General features: G+C 39.6%; 1 protein-coding gene across 10 annotated transcripts in view; it reads left to right on the top strand.

The window, feature by feature from the left end:
* eya1 (EYA transcriptional coactivator and phosphatase 1) overlaps window positions 1-13,692 on the top strand; it is an 81,256-nt gene extending 67,564 nt beyond the window's left edge. For all 10 annotated transcript variants that reach the window (XM_043226959.1, XM_043226961.1, XM_043226966.1 and 7 more), the window contains 6 exons: window positions 7,987-8,045; window positions 8,145-8,305; window positions 8,489-8,603; window positions 8,846-8,967; window positions 9,616-9,716; window positions 11,657-13,692. In XM_043226959.1, the coding sequence (XP_043082894.1) occupies window positions 7,987-8,045; window positions 8,145-8,305; window positions 8,489-8,603; window positions 8,846-8,967; window positions 9,616-9,716; window positions 11,657-11,737 (639 nt within the window). In that variant the 3' untranslated portion in view covers window positions 11,738-13,692. The remainder of the gene's footprint in view (window positions 1-7,986; window positions 8,046-8,144; window positions 8,306-8,488; window positions 8,604-8,845; window positions 8,968-9,615; window positions 9,717-11,656) is intronic.
* The last annotated feature ends 3,278 nt before the right edge of the window (window positions 13,693-16,970 follow it).

Below are 16,970 nucleotides of genomic sequence, written 5' to 3'. Positions count from 1 at the left end.
ACCGCTCGCGTATGATTCGGCTGTCGAGGCATCTTGTAAAATGATTGGATTGTGCAATGCGCCGTTTTTTCCTTTCTGCTATATCTCAGCAACGGAATTATTGCATTTCGTTGTGACACTTTAAAGCTAAGGACGTTTCTCTTAAAACGACAATTGCATGCAATAGCGGAAAACCTACTTTAAACCCGTAACAGAATGTTTTCTTTGAACCGGACGGGGTGTTTTCGGGGGACAGAGCAAAATTGTGGGAGAATTTCAAGCTGTAAATAATACCACAGCAGATATGTATTTGAGACCTTGAAGAAATGCACATGCTCGGTCTAATTTAGTCAAAGCCATAAAGGGATTTCCCTCTGGCTTTGCACATACAAATGCCTAATGGTGATTGGTGATTGTCAACTGTGTAACTTACACAAATGTGCAAAGGACAGCCGGCGCAGTCCAGAAATACACCATCGGCCTCTCAGCGTTCGTTTCGTGCCAGATGCTCATGCAGTGCTCATTTTGGGGAATAAAACGAGACTTAAGATTTGTAAATATCGCTGTTTAACGTATAAATCCACACGGATAGATTTTCTCGTGGTCACATCCTGTCTGAATAAAACGTCGGGGTGTGTTGGTGATGTGTGGGGTCATGTTGCACCGTGTTGCGTTACATTATTCTGTGCGGCGTTATTTGTTCCGCCTGCTTTCTCGCACCTGTGTGTGATTGGAGTTCGATTATATTCTGATAATTACATGATTGTGGATATGGAGGAATGTAATAAAAAGAAAAAAACACTTTGTGCTGGTCATAAGGGATGTACTTTGCGAACACTGCTGTGACCTAGCAGACACATAAAGATGCAGAGGACTTTGGAAAAAGAGACACTCTGTCTTGTTTTTTTGGCTCACTTAATTATTGATATTGTACAATGACAGAATATATTTCATGCTTGTCAGCAATATGATCCTTGTATCGATTGCAGCATATTGATTAAAATTTCTTCACGAGAGAGGAAGATTTTAGTGGTTATTTTCAGGAACTTCAAGTTTGTGCTGAATATCCAGTGACATTTTTATTAATAATTTTATTGAACGGCTAATTAAAACGTGTGTTGTTAATAACTTTTATTTGTAAATTCTGTTACAGTAAAAACAGCAATATTGCGAATTATTATTACAGTTTAAAATAACTTATACATACATTATAAAGTGTTTTTTTTCTGTGATTCAAAGCTGATTTTTCAACAGGCATTACAGCCATTATCTTCAATGTCACAAAAAAATCCTTCTAATGTGCTGATTTGATGCTATTTTTTTAATTATTATCAATGTTAAAAGCAGCTGTCTTGCTAAATACTTTATCCAGGATTTTTTTTTTTTTTTTTTTTTGAAAAACAGCATTTGCAATAGAAATATTTTGCAATATTATAAATCTTTGTACTGACACTTTCAGTCAAACTAATGTGCCCTTGATAAAAGAATAACATGTTTTTGTTTTGCTTTTTTTTCTCCAAGAAATCATAATGGTCTAAACATTTGAAAAGTAGCGTATATACATAAAGTATTAATTTAAAAATGTATTTAAATTAATTTAACTTTTTTCTTTGGAAACAGAATAGTGACAATTGCATTTGAAACTAAAATAAACCCATTAAAAATCCTTTAATTTCCTTATATATTTAATTGTTTTTATGCACAGAGATTTAGCATGGTTCTCTTTGGTTATATCACAACTGGTTATACCATAATTCTTGTATGCAATTACCCCAGTTTGTGTGATATGCTGCGTGCAGTACCTGAGTGTGAGGACGTGTTGGGGATGAAAGCATTCTTGTGTGTTGGGTGAGAGGTGGAGTGCGGGTTGGTGTGTGGGAATGTGCGTCTCTGGAGGCCCAGCCGTGCTCCCTCTCAGCGGGGAAGGGCCACGGCTCGCCGGGAGAGAAAACAACACAGAGCCGTCTGCGGGACAGAGTTCTCCTCCCTGGCTCTGCCGAGGTGGGAACGGTTTCAATTATCCTCCGCAGACGCATACCTGAGGCCAACCCTGTGACACTGCGAACGGGACGTTTTTAGCACCTCCAGGATGAAGGGCCTTCGCTTATCGGTTTACAACTGGGATTGAGTAGAAGTGTGACTTTTTATAATGACTTTAAAAACATTTTACAGCACCGTGTTCTGGTCTTAACGTCTTTCCAGTGCAAGTCACCTATTTTAGCTTGCAGTTTCCCCCTCGGTTATTTAGGTAGATAGCTTTGTTATTCAATATACAGTATTTCTGGCCAATACCACAAGCAAATGTTCCATCAAAATTCCTCGAGCTCCTTGGACCAAACCAAAATAGAGGAGTGACTCTTTTGAAAGTGAAATAAGCCATTATCATAACTTTCCCTACGCGTGTTGTGTGTTCGGGAACGCGCTTGACTCTGTGGATTTAATGTGTTTTTACGTCTAGACGCAGGTAGTGTCTTTTGGCTATCGGGGCTTCAGAGGTCCCCAGGCAGGAGCCCTGATGTGTTTTGGAATGACTAAAAAGAGAATGGAGAGCTTTTAAAGTCGGCCTGTCTATCTTCTCTCAGCATCAGCCCCTCTCTTACCCAGCAGCCCACAGTAATGGGGCCTAAGAGCAATAAGGGTTGTACGTCTCTGGAAAATGTAGTATTACAAACGACGTGGTGACAAATGATGGTTCGCTCATCCTTATGTAGTTTTTTTTGGATTGAAGCAACATTGTGTTTTAAATTAAGATCTTCAATTTAGACAATTCGTGAAAAATATATTGTGATATGCTGATATAATCTTCAAACCATTAATAAGAGCAGGTGTTTGATTTTCTTCCTATTTGGAAGGGTTTTGTTTTAACTGGCGTCGCACCTATCAGGTAGAAATCCAGTGGAACATTTGGCTCTTGATGTGTGTGTTGAGACTGTATTTGACCAAATTCGAACCATATTTTCCGTTATCTTCTTTCCGTCATTCTCGCTTTACTTGAATTGAAGATCTTGGTATGGATTCATGAAATATACTTAAAAATGAAATTCTTCTCAACTTAAGAGTTAGAAATAGTTTGTCGTAAATATGTATCATATTGTATCTTAAGAGATTTTTTCTTGAAGGGTTAGGTCACTCAAAAAAGAAAATTCTGTCATTAATTACTAACCTTCATGTTGTTCCAAACCCGTGAGACCTTTATTCATCTTCGGATATGATGAAATCAGAGAGTTTTCTGACCCTACGTGGACAGCAATATTAACACAAACAACTCACAGAAACATAGCAAGGACATTGGTAAAGTAGTCTTAATTTTACACCTAATTTTACAAGATAATAATGTTATTTATTCATTATTTACACAGCACCCTGCAACATAATCGTCATTGTTTAGGTTCCTTTTAATGCACAGATGCCACATGGATTTTTTTACCGATGTCCTCGCTACTTTTTAATGCGTTGATTATGGTGATATCCTTTTTGTCTACAGAAGAAAATATCCTATCGAAAATATCTTTATTTGTCTTCCAAAGATGAACGAAGAACGTACGGATTTGGTTGCGACATGGAGGTTCGACACAATGTTCATTTTCGGGTGCACTATCCCTTTAAGAAGATTTTTCATGAATCCGACCTCTGCTCTGTTCCATCTTCATATGGCAGAGTGCGAAAAGTCTCGGTTTTAGGAAGGATCGCGCTTCCAGAGAGCTTTGTTTTACTCGGCTGTTTGAATTCCATGACTGTTCAAGCACAAACTGTGGATTGGAATGAAGTGGGTCTGAAGAACTCTCTTTGTTCTCCATATCCTGTGTCCGACCCACAGGTAAGCCGCTCCCTCCCTCCTTCCCCTCTACCTCTCTCACCCTTCGCGTGGGCCAACCGTGGTGGGAAAGTGAAGGGGGGGCAAACACTGGGGTCATGAACCCCCCTCACCGACGGGGGGGGTGGATGACAGACCCTGCCAATGGAGTGGCAGCACTGAGAACCTGCGAACCATGGATTGGGCTTTTTCACATGGACTTAGCTTGTAGGCTTGGAGGAATGTTGTGATGATGGCTGTAATCACTCACACTGTGCCTTTGTTACCTGGGACGCTCACCTGTGTGGAGAGCTGGTTCCTTCTCCAGACTAAGCTTTAGCAGAGTTTAGGGTCTGGCCCAAAGGCACGGCCAGGGATGAAAGCTCCTGAGCTGAGAGAGAAAGAGAGAGGAGGGGAAAAAAGAGAAACGGTTGTAGCCAGGGAGAGTAATGCAATACGGATGTTTCCAGCTCAGGACGAGAGGGAAAGTGAGGTTTGTAGTTTTAAATAATCATTTTCTTTTTTGACATTCTACAGCAGTGGCTTCTGTGCAGTCGGCAGCAAAGCCCTTCCTCTGGCCAACAGGAAGAATCAGCCAGTCCGGCCTGATTGCTTAATGACAGATGCCAGCCGAACAAAGGAGGCTCTGATAGCTCGCATAAATGAAAAGGTTTTTCTAGGCCTGGATAGTCAGAGGAGGAACTGAAAGGAAAATGAGAGCGAGTGAATGGAAATAGAGAAGAGCTGATTTCAAGGTGTTTATTTTGTAGTTTGTTAGGCTTCTCTTGCAGTTTCCCACAGTTTTTCCCACACATTTACACATTTATTTCTTTTACCAGGACCTTCGGGTAGTTTAAAGAATGAGGACGGATCAAAAAAAATTGATGAATTAAACAGAGACAACGTGTTTGTGTAAGACGTAATTATGTACGGATTGCAGAGGAGGATCTTTACACAGCCTACAGTAGGAACATCTGGTGTTAGTTAGCACGATTGTAGGTCTGTAAGAACCACTACTTGGTGAACATGGAGAAGTACAATAAAAAAGAAAAGATAACATAATTGCCATCTTGGTTTTTTCCTGTATGTATTATTCATAAGAGCATAACAAATATATAGTTAAAAATGTAAATAAAAATCTTTGTAAGATTTGGTGCATAATATCACGCTTTTATCACAATGCAAAAATACTTTTTTTATCATGGAAAAACTGCTTCACTTTTTATTAATATTTTTTAAAAAAAGAAATTAAAACGGAACATTATAAAATCGTTAAAACAATGAGATATGAGATTATTGCCTGTTGTTATGTTTTATGTATGAATAGTTTATTTGCAAAAACATAACACCATTTTTATTTTTTTTTTTAAATTCATCTCGGTCAACCTGCAGTTGGGTTATTTTGATTAGGTTAAAATAACATAAATATACAGCTAACACAATAAAAACATGATAACATATAAAAACCATGATTTTTGAAAATATATATATATATATTTACTACTTGAGTTCACTACAGTATTTATATTAAATTTAACATTAAAGTTTAAAACCAAATTTTTAAAAAAATTATTAAACCACATTAATTCTTTTATTTATCAATTGATTTTTTTTTTTTTATCTCCAGCTCAGCCTTGCTATACTTCATACAATATTTATCTTGCCTCATCCTTTCAGCAAAACACCTTCTTGAAGACACCTTCAGCCACCCTTGAAGATCAACCACATGCTGTATTTAACCACTTAAAGCTGGCCCATCCTCGGTCATTAGGCTTAACGGTGTTTACGAGTGCTTAAGAAGCTCGCCTAATGAGTCTCATGAGTTACTGTAAGACATTAGGACCGGGCGGCTCCATTAGGGTCCGGGTGCAGCTACCAGAGAGGCAGTCAAGTGGTTTATGTGGGCTCCAGCTGTGTGCAGTAATTGCTAGAGGTTGTGCATTCTTTCTCTGCCCTCACTTTCATCCCGGAGGTCTGGAAGCCCACAACACGACTGTTAATTGTGTGTCGTAATAACCACCGAATTAAAAGGCAATGTAAACATGCGGTGATTCCGTCAAATGGAGATGGTAACGTGTTAAGAGACCCAGGCAGCTGCAACCCCTCGAAAAGGGGTGGTACTTCTAGAGTGTGTTTTTGCTTGACAGTTTTTATCTTTTGTATTTATTTATCGCTAATTCATACTCTGGTTGGAAACATTTCAGTATATTTTCTTTATCTGAAATGACGCATTTGTCATCATAACCGTTAATACTCGAGATTAAATGTTGCGACGGAGGCCCCAGTTTTCTGTAATGACTTTGGCCTGTCCAAAGGTCCTCTCTGGAAAACAAATTGGTACTTCAGAAGTATTACAGATCCATCGCTGACTATCTAGAAACAGATTACACAAATAGCTTGAGGTGTTCCTGAGCCGCGGCTGCAATTGGCAGTCCATCTTTTGGCCCCGCAACACTCTGAGCTCTCCATGTGAGGTCACCCCGGCTCCCCCTTCACAAACGCCCCTGCCTTCAGCCCCCCTCCCCCTTATCTGAGCCTGTGGAGCCCTGGAGAGGAGGAGCAGGGCACCGGGTCAAAGTCTTTTCCTCTTTGGATCTCGAGGCTTGCTGGGAGAGGCTTGGCGAGAGAATGGCTGCATTAGAGCAGGGGTTGGGGGTCAAGATTTTAATTCTGTTAAAGAACAGCTGGTTTGAGTTTCTCTTCACGTCGTTCTCCCCTCCCTCTCCCCACAAATCCAGAGAGATGAAAAATTTGTTCAGAGGGGAACCAGTAAAATAAAAAAGGTTTACGGTCTAAAGCGCTTACCCCTACCCTGCTGTAGCATTAGACAGGAATGCAATAACGTCAGCATTTGGCCAGGTTCAGATTGAGTTAAAACAAGGAAGTCCTTTTTGTATTTTTGTGTCTTAGCAGCCTGTTGAAACTTAATTAAAAGGCTTAAGGTCTCTTGAAAGGAAATTCGAAAGAATGGTTAAACGGAAATACTCCCTTCTAAAATTCAACTGCTAAATTGTTAGATTACTCTTGAAATATGAATGGAGGTTTAACAGAACTGGCAATGTCAAAACATTTTTTTTCCTGCATTGGATGGGGTTTCGTTTATAATTTTACACACACATGTATGTGTGTGTGCGTGAAGTTTGTATATTTTGTGTATTTTTTTAACATTGTTTACATAGAGAGGTTTCATTGATTAAAATGATAGTTATTAGGACTGTATTCATAGATAGATTATACTTAATATATATTTTATTTAATAATTTAATAATAATTAATAATTATAATTTAGTTATATATTTTATATACATTTTTGTTTTCAATTAACATTTTTATATTATTAGTATTTAATTTAATACATTTTTATTATTATTTTCTATGTATTTATTTTCTTGCAAATGATTTTTGGAACACACATACCGCCAACCCTATCTTTCCATGTGATTTTTGTTTGATTTGAATGCTCATGCCCTGCTCACTAACATCTCAAGCTCTTGCGAGGGGAGAGGGGGAGAGAACGACTATAAATGGAAAACTAATAACAGATTTTCAGTCTGCTTTCTCCAAAAAGCTGGCCTCAGGCTGTGTTGGTGTGTGGCTCAGCAGCAATCAGAGGTCATAATTTCATTGGCGGTTAGCATCAGGTTCAATTTTTCTAGTACGTTACATTTACCAGAAAGTCTGGTTTGTGTTACTGTGTACACTGGCTGAATCAGCTCTGAGCTGTAGAATCATTCAGCCTCTCCAAGAAGTGGAGACCCTGAAGGGGGCACAGACCCTCTCATTATCCCACAGCTATCTCTTTGTTCAGGCATCGGACTCTGGACTAGCAGACCTAACACAGAGAGGCCGTTTCTACCTTCCTGTAGTCTGCCGATACCGATACTTTACGTACCGGCAGATGTGTATATCAAGAGATCCCCCTAGTGGTAGTGGCCAAATGGGTCGGATCCTGGGTCCCCTGATGATGGTGTTTATTTTTATTAAGATTTAGCAGGTGGGGGGTTAGAGGCTGGAAGTGGTTGAGAGTTGATTTGAGCTTTTGGGAGAGAGCTTAGCCTTCAATTGGGAATTCCACAGTTGTTGACATTATTCACTTCATGGATTCAAGCTGCCAAATCGCAACCAATTTCGCACATGAAAACCATTAATCAAATTGGTATATTTTAATTCCAACCAGCTCACCGTGGCCATCCTTTCTTTTTGCTTGTTTCTAGGAATGCGATCAAGTCCATATCGACGATGTTTCGTCGGACGACAACGGACAGGATCTAAGGTAAAGCTAGCACCAAACTAGCCCTTTCACAGTTCACTCAAACTGAAGTCGAGCTCAAAAGCCATTCTCTCTTTTTTTTTCCCCCTCCTCTCTGTTTAGTACATATAATTTTAGCACAGACGGATTCCACGCTGCTGCCACTAGTGCCAACCTGTGTCTGGCCACCGGCGTACGAGGAGGTGTGGACTGGATGAGAAAGCTGGCCTTCCGCTACAGACGAGTAAAAGAAATTTACACCACCTATAAAAATAACGTCGGAGGTAATCCCCCAATAAACTGCTTTGCTAAAATTGCTGGGGAAGAGGGGTGGTGTGTCAACAAAAGCACTCATAAGTTTCTCAAATAATCCCTTATGCAGAAACCACTTGGTCTGAGTAAATTTCGAAATTTCTCAAAGTATTCGCGGGACGGTCCAACTCAAACAATGTTTCTGTTCATTTCAGGTCTGCTTGGCCCGGCCAAAAGGGAAGCCTGGTTGCAATTGCGAGCAGAAATTGAAGCCCTGACTGACTCCTGGTTAACACTGGCACTGAAAGCACTAACATTAATCCACTCAAGGTAGGCCTTAGCACGAGCGAATTATAAAGAGCCCGTCTCTGATACACATAAATCAGCAAGAGGCATGAATAACGGTGCGCTTTATGCCCCAATACCAAGAACACTTTTTGAAAAACAGCATTTTAAGTGACAAGTTAAAGATTTGTTGTTCACGGGGCGTTCTATATGACAAATGGCGCTCCTGGTTAGCCTTGTCCTCCCTTGTGGTATTTAACTTGACGTAATTTGCCTTTCAATTACAGATCAAACTGTGTGAACATCCTAGTGACCACAACACAGCTCATACCTGCCCTCGCCAAGGTCCTCCTGTACGGACTGGGAGTAGTATTTCCAATTGAAAATATTTATAGCGCCACAAAAATAGGTAAGTGTTAGCTCAATATTAACTACCTGTGTGTATGAATGGGCTCTATTGGAGTGTGGCCGTAATTACAGCGATATTACGTGTAAACAGCGCGAGACACATGGCGTGTGATTGGGTTAGGCTGCAGAAGTGGCGGACACACGAGAGGGTTGATGTTCAGGAAGAGGTCTAATCAGGCTGGGATTATTTTCTTGGAGCTCAGCCTGAACTGGGCCTCTCCTTTTCAGGTCTACATATGAAACCACTTCGGCAAATTTATGTCATTCCACTTTGACATTTTTTTTTTCTTCTTCTCGGCCGCCTCGCTTTTTTGAATACAAAATAAACACCAACCTTTACTTTCGTCCTTTCGTTCGCGCAACGCTCATTGCTTCTCTCTCGCTGCGGCATTTGCATGTGAGGTTGATTTAGCTTGTTAAACTCCATTTGTCCCACGTTGTGGGAGGAATAAGGCACACTTAATGCTTTTCAGAGTACTTTTATCTGAGCATCGATCTTATCGTATCTCCAAGCCAAGGCAAAGTGTTTATACTGCGTAATTTTGTGTAACTTATTGCGTATTTAAAGAGCCCCTCACCGGAGCTGGATCTTGGATGTGTGGCTTCCTCGCTTTCTGCAGCAACCTAAACCTGTTTCTCCTCTCCCCAGGAAAAGAGAGCTGCTTCGAGAGAGTAATCCAGAGGTTCGGGAGGAAAGTTGTTTATGTGGTCGTGGGGGACGGCGTGGAGGAGGAGCAAGGGTCGAAAAAGGTATGAAGAACTCTAGACCTCTACAGCACTTTTCCTTCAAACCTTCAATTTCTTCAGTTCATTCCCTGAAAATGTCATTGGACCAGTGAGAGAATGATTCCCGCATTGTAATCAGCTCAATTATCCTGACAGCTCGAATGTAAAGGGAGGCGAGATGACATAATTACACGTCCCTGCATGTGACTGTGCCGTTTCGCCCGCGTGTAATGCTAGACAAGTCCTCTCAGGCATGTTAGAGGGGCCGTTCATAAATATTACATGCGTTTAAGACGCTTAAATCATTGTCAGATAAGTCGTGGATATTCAGAAGAACATTAGGAGTGTTGTTTTCCCGTCTCTTGTTGTTCAAACCAGAAGATTTATGTTACCTGCCGCCCGTTTATTCAGAACACCCGCCAAAGTTTTCCGAATCCACAATACCTGAAATTATTCATTGTGTAATTAATTATCAAAGCTGCTTGTTGTTCAGACAGGTTCCGAACAGACGCAAACATGTTGGTGTGATTATTATATTGTGCCAAGTGATTCGTTCCATGTTGTCAGTTAATCATGCAAGGAATGTGAATGTAGGAAGTTTAAGCTTTACATGTCAGTCCCCATTTCCTCCGAAATAAAGCGTTTAGACGAAGCGCGGGGGATTTTAATAAGTCCTTGGCACTTGAGAAACCCAGCTTGATATAAAATGCCCCAGTTTTGTCAGATACAACGTTGGTGTCAAGGGTGACTTTGTATGAAACCACCAAAGCAAAGTTAAACCTTTGTATACTTTCGTTTTTTCCATCGTATACCAGAAACAATTCCCCTCTAGTTAATAACTCGACCGAGGCAAAAGGAGATACCATCTCTGGCTTTTAAAGTTAAAAGCAAAGACAATTTACAAAACAAAAGAAAGGAGTCTTTTAAGGGTCAGTGCAAGCTTCTCTAAGCGGAACATATGCCTGAGAGAGGCTATACCTTTGATAAGACTCAGTAATGGTTTGTGTGTGGACGACTCTGAGCTGACAAGCTTCTTTCATTCTGGCAGAATCATATTTCCTTGTGGCCTCTCCCAGGAACAATGCCTCATTTGCAGTGTTGTGTTCGGATAAGTTTGTGTGGAGGTGCTGTATATATATATATATATATATATATATATATATATATATATATATATATATATATATATAGTTATTTGCCACTGGGCCTTTCTGTTTCCTGAGGAGTTGTAAAATATTTTGCTATGTTTTCTAGTGGGGCCTTCGTGGTTTTATGTGTTTTAAATATTTTATTATATTTTATTTTCCAGCAATATTAAAATATATTCTTAAAATGCATCCATTAGAATTATTCCTTAATTAGCTCACTACTAATTAATATCTGAACAACATGTAGTCCTCAAATCATACTGCATAAAGAAGAAAAAAAAAAAAAAAAAAGGAATAAAGAGGACCACATGTTTATGTGTCATGGTCCATACATATTTTTTTAATCTTTTTTAAGTTTAGGCTGCACAATATCATGTAAGGTGAGATTTATTATTACAAAAACCTTTGTAAAAAAACATACACGTGTATGAAAAAACGTGATTTTAATTGGTTACACCACGTGACATAGAAACATTTGAGCTTTTGTTAAAGACTACATTTGTTTTAAACTAGAATGTATTCATTCATTTCGGTGTCACTGAGCTGTCAAAATTATGCATTTCTTATCATTTTCCTAAATGATAGATATTTACTGAGTGATCTCATTGGTATGGTGCTGCTTCAGTGGTTGTAGATTGTAAGTCCTTCCTCTTCTCAAGTCTTGTGTGATGTTACGGGCCATCGAGGCTGTTCAGACGGCACTCACGGGCGTGATTGTTTTTCTAAGTGAAGTGTTCATTGCAGGTTTTGTGTTTCTTTATTTTCTCTTTCACCCTCAAACACACACTCTCTCTCTCTCTCCCTGTGTCCTTCCAGCACAACATGCCTTTCTGGAGGATCTCTAGTCACTCCGACCTCATGGCCCTGCATCACGCTCTGGACCTGGAGTACTTGTAGCACTGTGACGGCCCTGTCGCTCTGTCCCAGGCCGTGCGGGGGCCCTGCAGACCCATACCCAGCACTGCTGCGTCGCCCGAGCGTCTGCGTTCCGACAGCACCAGACCAAAAACAAAACCGTTCACACACATAACACAGAGAGAGAGAGAGAGAGAGAGAGAGAGAGAGAGAGAGAGACACGCTCAGCGTGTTGACACATGGCCACAATTCGTCTTAACCCTAAACCTTTTTCGAAGTGGAGGAGAGTGAATTTATGGCGCTGCAGCTGCTGGCCCTGGTTACTGTGAATTGGCTTTTTTTTTTCCGAAGCCATCAAAATGTTTTACAGCCCTGTCTACGCGGGGGACTCGGCAAGGGTTCACACCTGTGACAAAAACTGAGCTACCGATGCCTTTGGAACTCAGCAGGACTCCGATCCCACTGCGATTTGGTGTAATGTTTTGTCTCTTTACGTCTCAACCGATGGTACAAAGACAGTGGGGCACAACCCCTTCGTTTTTTTTTCCTCGTTCCGCCCTGGATGTCCTACACTTCTTATTTATAATCTTTCGAGAGACTTTGTGGAGCGGCACCGGCCCTGAAAAAGAGACTCGTGCCTTTTCGCATTACAAAGTACTTTGATTCCACTACACGAAGAAGTTTATGGAGGAAAAAAAAAGGATTTTCTAAGTAATTTAAAGAAAAAAATTTAACGAAACGTTATTTACATTGCAGAGACAATCGTGTACAGACTTTTTTTTTTTTTTTTTTTTTTGGTGTGTGTAAATTTGTAATCACTGGACTATTCCTTCCTATATTGATTAAGGTACATGCTGTGGAAAGCTGTTTCATGGAAGTACGTACGTAAAGGCGTTGACGCAGTAGCTCGTGCAAAGCCTGAAAGTGTTGACGTGTTCGAGGTTTCATTCAATAAATAAATGTAGATAAGGATTTTTTTTTTTGTGATAATTGTTTTGTCATGACCAAAAGCATGGATGTCAAGTGTCAATAATTTCGTATTTTTCTTCAGTGATGTTTCGTTTCCTCCTTTGTGCGCTTCTGCTCCTCGAAGGTGGTTAGAGCTCGCCGAGTCCGTGTGGAGACGCGACTCCTTCGGTCAGGATTTCAAAGTGAACTAAATCCCAACAGTAGCTCAAAATCCAAGGAAGAACATAAGCAGCATAATAAGAATAATAATCTTCTGAATGTCAAGCTTCAAACCGAGTGTAAATGTCTGTGTCCCCAGTACTATCTCCTGCTCAAGCTGGACATTGAACCTCAGCGTCGGCGACGGGCATTTAAGCTTAAATAGGTTTTATTATCTTTTGTACCGGCGCTAAAGCAGAAAGTCTTGTACAGCAAGTGTAATTTTGTATGAAGTAGTCTTTTTATTTTGATTGTGTCCACTTGGAAATCGCTGTAGTTGGATTTTCATGATGCATATTGGTAGGTAACTGTGGACTGGAAACTCTAGCTCTTAGACTTTAAGAAAGCCACTACTCACTCACACCTCCACACACACACACACACACACACACACACACAACGGAGTTGAGAACATACATGTGCTATCGACTGTGAATTTCCCCAGCTAACTCGATCTGTTTTTAATTTTCCCTCCCGGCACATGATGATGTTCGGCTCCTTGCAGGTGAGGTCGTCTTCTCTGGCCTAGTTTTTCTCACCACATTTACAATTTCACCCCTCTTATTGCATCGCCCGCCACCCCCCCCGTACCGGGGAATCACATTTTGCTGCTAGATCACGGTAACAGTAGATGTTTTCTAGATTTAACACACACTTTTTTTTTTTTTTAAATAAATGATGCAATCATAATGCAAACTGGAAATAATTTACAATATGTGGGCCTCATTGTGAAACAGTTTGTTGTGTCTGCAAAAAGATGTGTACAGATGTTTTTGACATTTATTATTTGATTGTGTTTAAATTAATAAAAACTGATTTGTGAACTGTTACACATATTTTTTTCCCCTTTTTGGACGTGATTGAGATGGTGGCTCTGCAGTTTTCTGCCACGGAGTTTGTATTTATTGACTGTTTGGTCTTGTGATCAAACTCTCCGAAAAATTAAGTGTTTCAGAATGGCAGTTTCTGCAACTGATCCTTATATTGGCATTTTAGATATATATGGGATTTTATGGGATGGAAAATGTCGATTTTGTGTGGCCTCCTCTGTCGTCTGGTGGTCTGCAATTCAGCATTTCCCCCTCCGACAGATTCTCAGACAACACGTCATGTACGGCACTTTTGTTTAAAACATCATAACTGATGTAATGCCATATAAGTCTGCCTGTCCCTCTCATCTCTGTGCAAAGCAACTGTTAAAACAACATGTGGCGTTTCAAAGTGTGCGTTCAGTTCGTTTAAGGAGACTTCTGCACAATGAGATCTATATATAACGTCTAAAAAGCTCATAAATTGACAGAAAAACGTCCTTTTGTTGTGATGAGCCAGAATTTCTGGATTCAGATGAGGGGAATTAGCCGTAATCATGCTACATAGGCACCGCGGATTTGTCAGTCGGCCGGTTTCGTGTTATTCTTGGGGATAGTTGAAGGTGAAACTCTCACCTAATTGTGATTTTTCTTTGCAGCGCAGCCAAATGCTTCCAATAACAGCTCCTCTCCACAAATGTTTCCCTGTGTTTTTCGAAAAAACACACACCGCTCGGCCACTTGCAGTCGGGAGTTGAGCTGGTTTATATAACACATGAAAAATATTTATGAGGCTGATTTTATGAGGTGGCCAAAATGAAGATGTAACGAGAGACTGGCAGAGGACTAGAGGCGTTCCTGCAAGTGCTCCGAAGAATCAAGCATTCATGGAATCTTATTTTACACGGTTCTGTTCTTCAATATTGAAGTCAATTATGTTTTCAGATGGCATCTAAGCGATATGCCAGGGGACTTGAAGGTTGGCGGGAAGAGCAGATAGGGCTGTTATCCTTGGAATGCAAAAAAAAATCTTTTTCCACTGCTCCGCAACTGAAAGCCAAAATACTGTCAGAGGCTCATTTACCACATTGGGACAGAATGGGTTTTGTTCCCTTTGATATACATTGGGGAAAATATTATATATATATATATATATATATATATATATATATATATATATATATATATATATATATATATACTTTTAAGGTTACTAAGGATAATACTTTTTTGAAGAATAAAATGTTATATTGTCATTCAGTGTAACACAATATATAACTCAATGATATATCACAATATATAACTCAAACAACATGGTTATTCTGACTTGTACATAATAAAACATATAAAAGAATAGGGAAGCATATTAAATTTTGTTTTACATGAGCAAGAAAAATCTTTTTTACGAATGGGTAAAATGTAGGATGCTCAAAATTAAAATTAAACAATGCTAAATTACAACTAATTAATATTTAGAGTGAAAATGATTTGTCCTTTAATGTGTCGAAAAATATGCCTGACAAGAGTGTTGCGCTATCTATCTGGTTCTGTTTAAGTTATGTGTTACATTTTCTGTTTTTCGGCGACCCCCTTAAAAAATCACTTTATACTTCTATTCCGGTAATGCCCTGACAAACGGCGCTAGAATGATTTACTGCCTTAGCCCAGACACCGATTTCATGCAGATTCACACAGAAAGAGCCACTCCTGGTGCATCGTAAGTGAACTAATATTGTATTACATACATATCAAACATTAAAAACCCGTTCCGCGTGAGCTACTTTACAACCGGAGGGTCTATTAAAAGGCCCTTGTTCCCCACAGATGCGGTAGCTAATGTGTTTCAAGCTGAGGGAGTTCGCTCCGTCTTTACACTGCTGACAAGTGAGAGCGAGAGTGTTCTAATAAAGGACTCGAAATCCACATTCCTCCCTTTTTCCTCCAACAGTAACATTATGAAACTACATAAGTCAGTGGTGCCTGTCATTTTACTGCCATCGTCTTTAATTATGATGTTTGCCTTTGGGAGAAGAAAAACATATTTGAAGTTATTGTTGCCTCTATTCATGGTGGGTTTTAGACAGGCCGATTTACTGCTCTGAGTACAGACTTATTTCAATTCTCCTGGGGAGGAAATGACCTGCCTTTATAGCTGAAGACCTTGCTGCTTTTACAGGGCCTTTTGCTTTGTGTGTTTTGGTTTTGTTTGTTTCATGAGAGGTATACGAGACGGTTGCAGATCACGGATTGTCATACGATTTAATGATTTTAAGGTACACTCAATTCGTTTCTTTGGCTCTTATTATTCATTAAAACTTCATTAAAGTAATACGAGGCCGGGGTCAAAGATACTGAACTCAATCTTAATGCTTCTGATTAAATTATTTTTTACTTACCTGACTTCCTATTTGCACACCAATCTTTCAATATGGATGGTATGAGATAATTAATTGCAGAAACAGGTAAAACTCACACAAGCGGCCACTTTTTGTTAATTAAGGTTTTATTACAGAGGGGTATCTGTTTTAGACTTGAGCATTACAGAAGGCCATGTGATGCGTTTGCGTCACAAAGCTATTTTGATGAGAAGAACCAGGTATTTTATAGCATTTTGTGCTTTTTAAAGGCACATCCTCTGATATTACATAATGTTTTTGGTTTGTTTATACACTGTAAACAAAAAAGTAGTTTCAGCTTAAAATAACTTGTTATAACTTGTTAGAAATATTATATATATATATATATATATATATATATATATATATATATATATATATATATAACCTTAACCTAAACTAGCATCCATCATCTATACTTATCACAGGAAATATTTTCCTTTTTAAAATGTTGTTGTTGGTTATTTTATTGACATCGCTAACCTTTTTCTGCAAATATGTAATGGAAATGCAGCTCATGATTCCCACACAAGAAGCCCACTGGGTATCACGAAGAGGTCACGCCATTTTTACGCCAAACCGAGTGTTCAGATGCCTTGTCGCGGTATTCCTGTTTTCTACGAGGGCCTTGGCTCCGATCCATTAATCTATCACAATATACTATATAGATTTTTGGAGTTATGTGCAATTTACGATATCGGCCTTGTTAAAGTGTCTCTCCAGTTGGCTCAATGAACGTATCTTTGATTTATTAACAATTCTAAGAGGATGTTCTTCGGTGCAACGGCGAAAGCGGTGCCTTGTGAGATGTGTCCTCCAAACCTTTGGTTGTGTAAACATCGCAGCCTATCACAGGGGCCGGGGCTGGTTTTATAGCAGCAGAGGGTTGGCCCCAGTCATTAA

This window comes from Puntigrus tetrazona, chromosome 24, assembly GCF_018831695.1.
Source record: "Puntigrus tetrazona isolate hp1 chromosome 24, ASM1883169v1, whole genome shotgun sequence".
Lineage (NCBI taxonomy): Eukaryota > Metazoa > Chordata > Actinopteri > Cypriniformes > Cyprinidae > Puntigrus > Puntigrus tetrazona.
The sequence above is the reverse complement of the archived record's forward strand: the minus strand, read 5'-3'. Positions and strand labels throughout refer to the sequence as shown.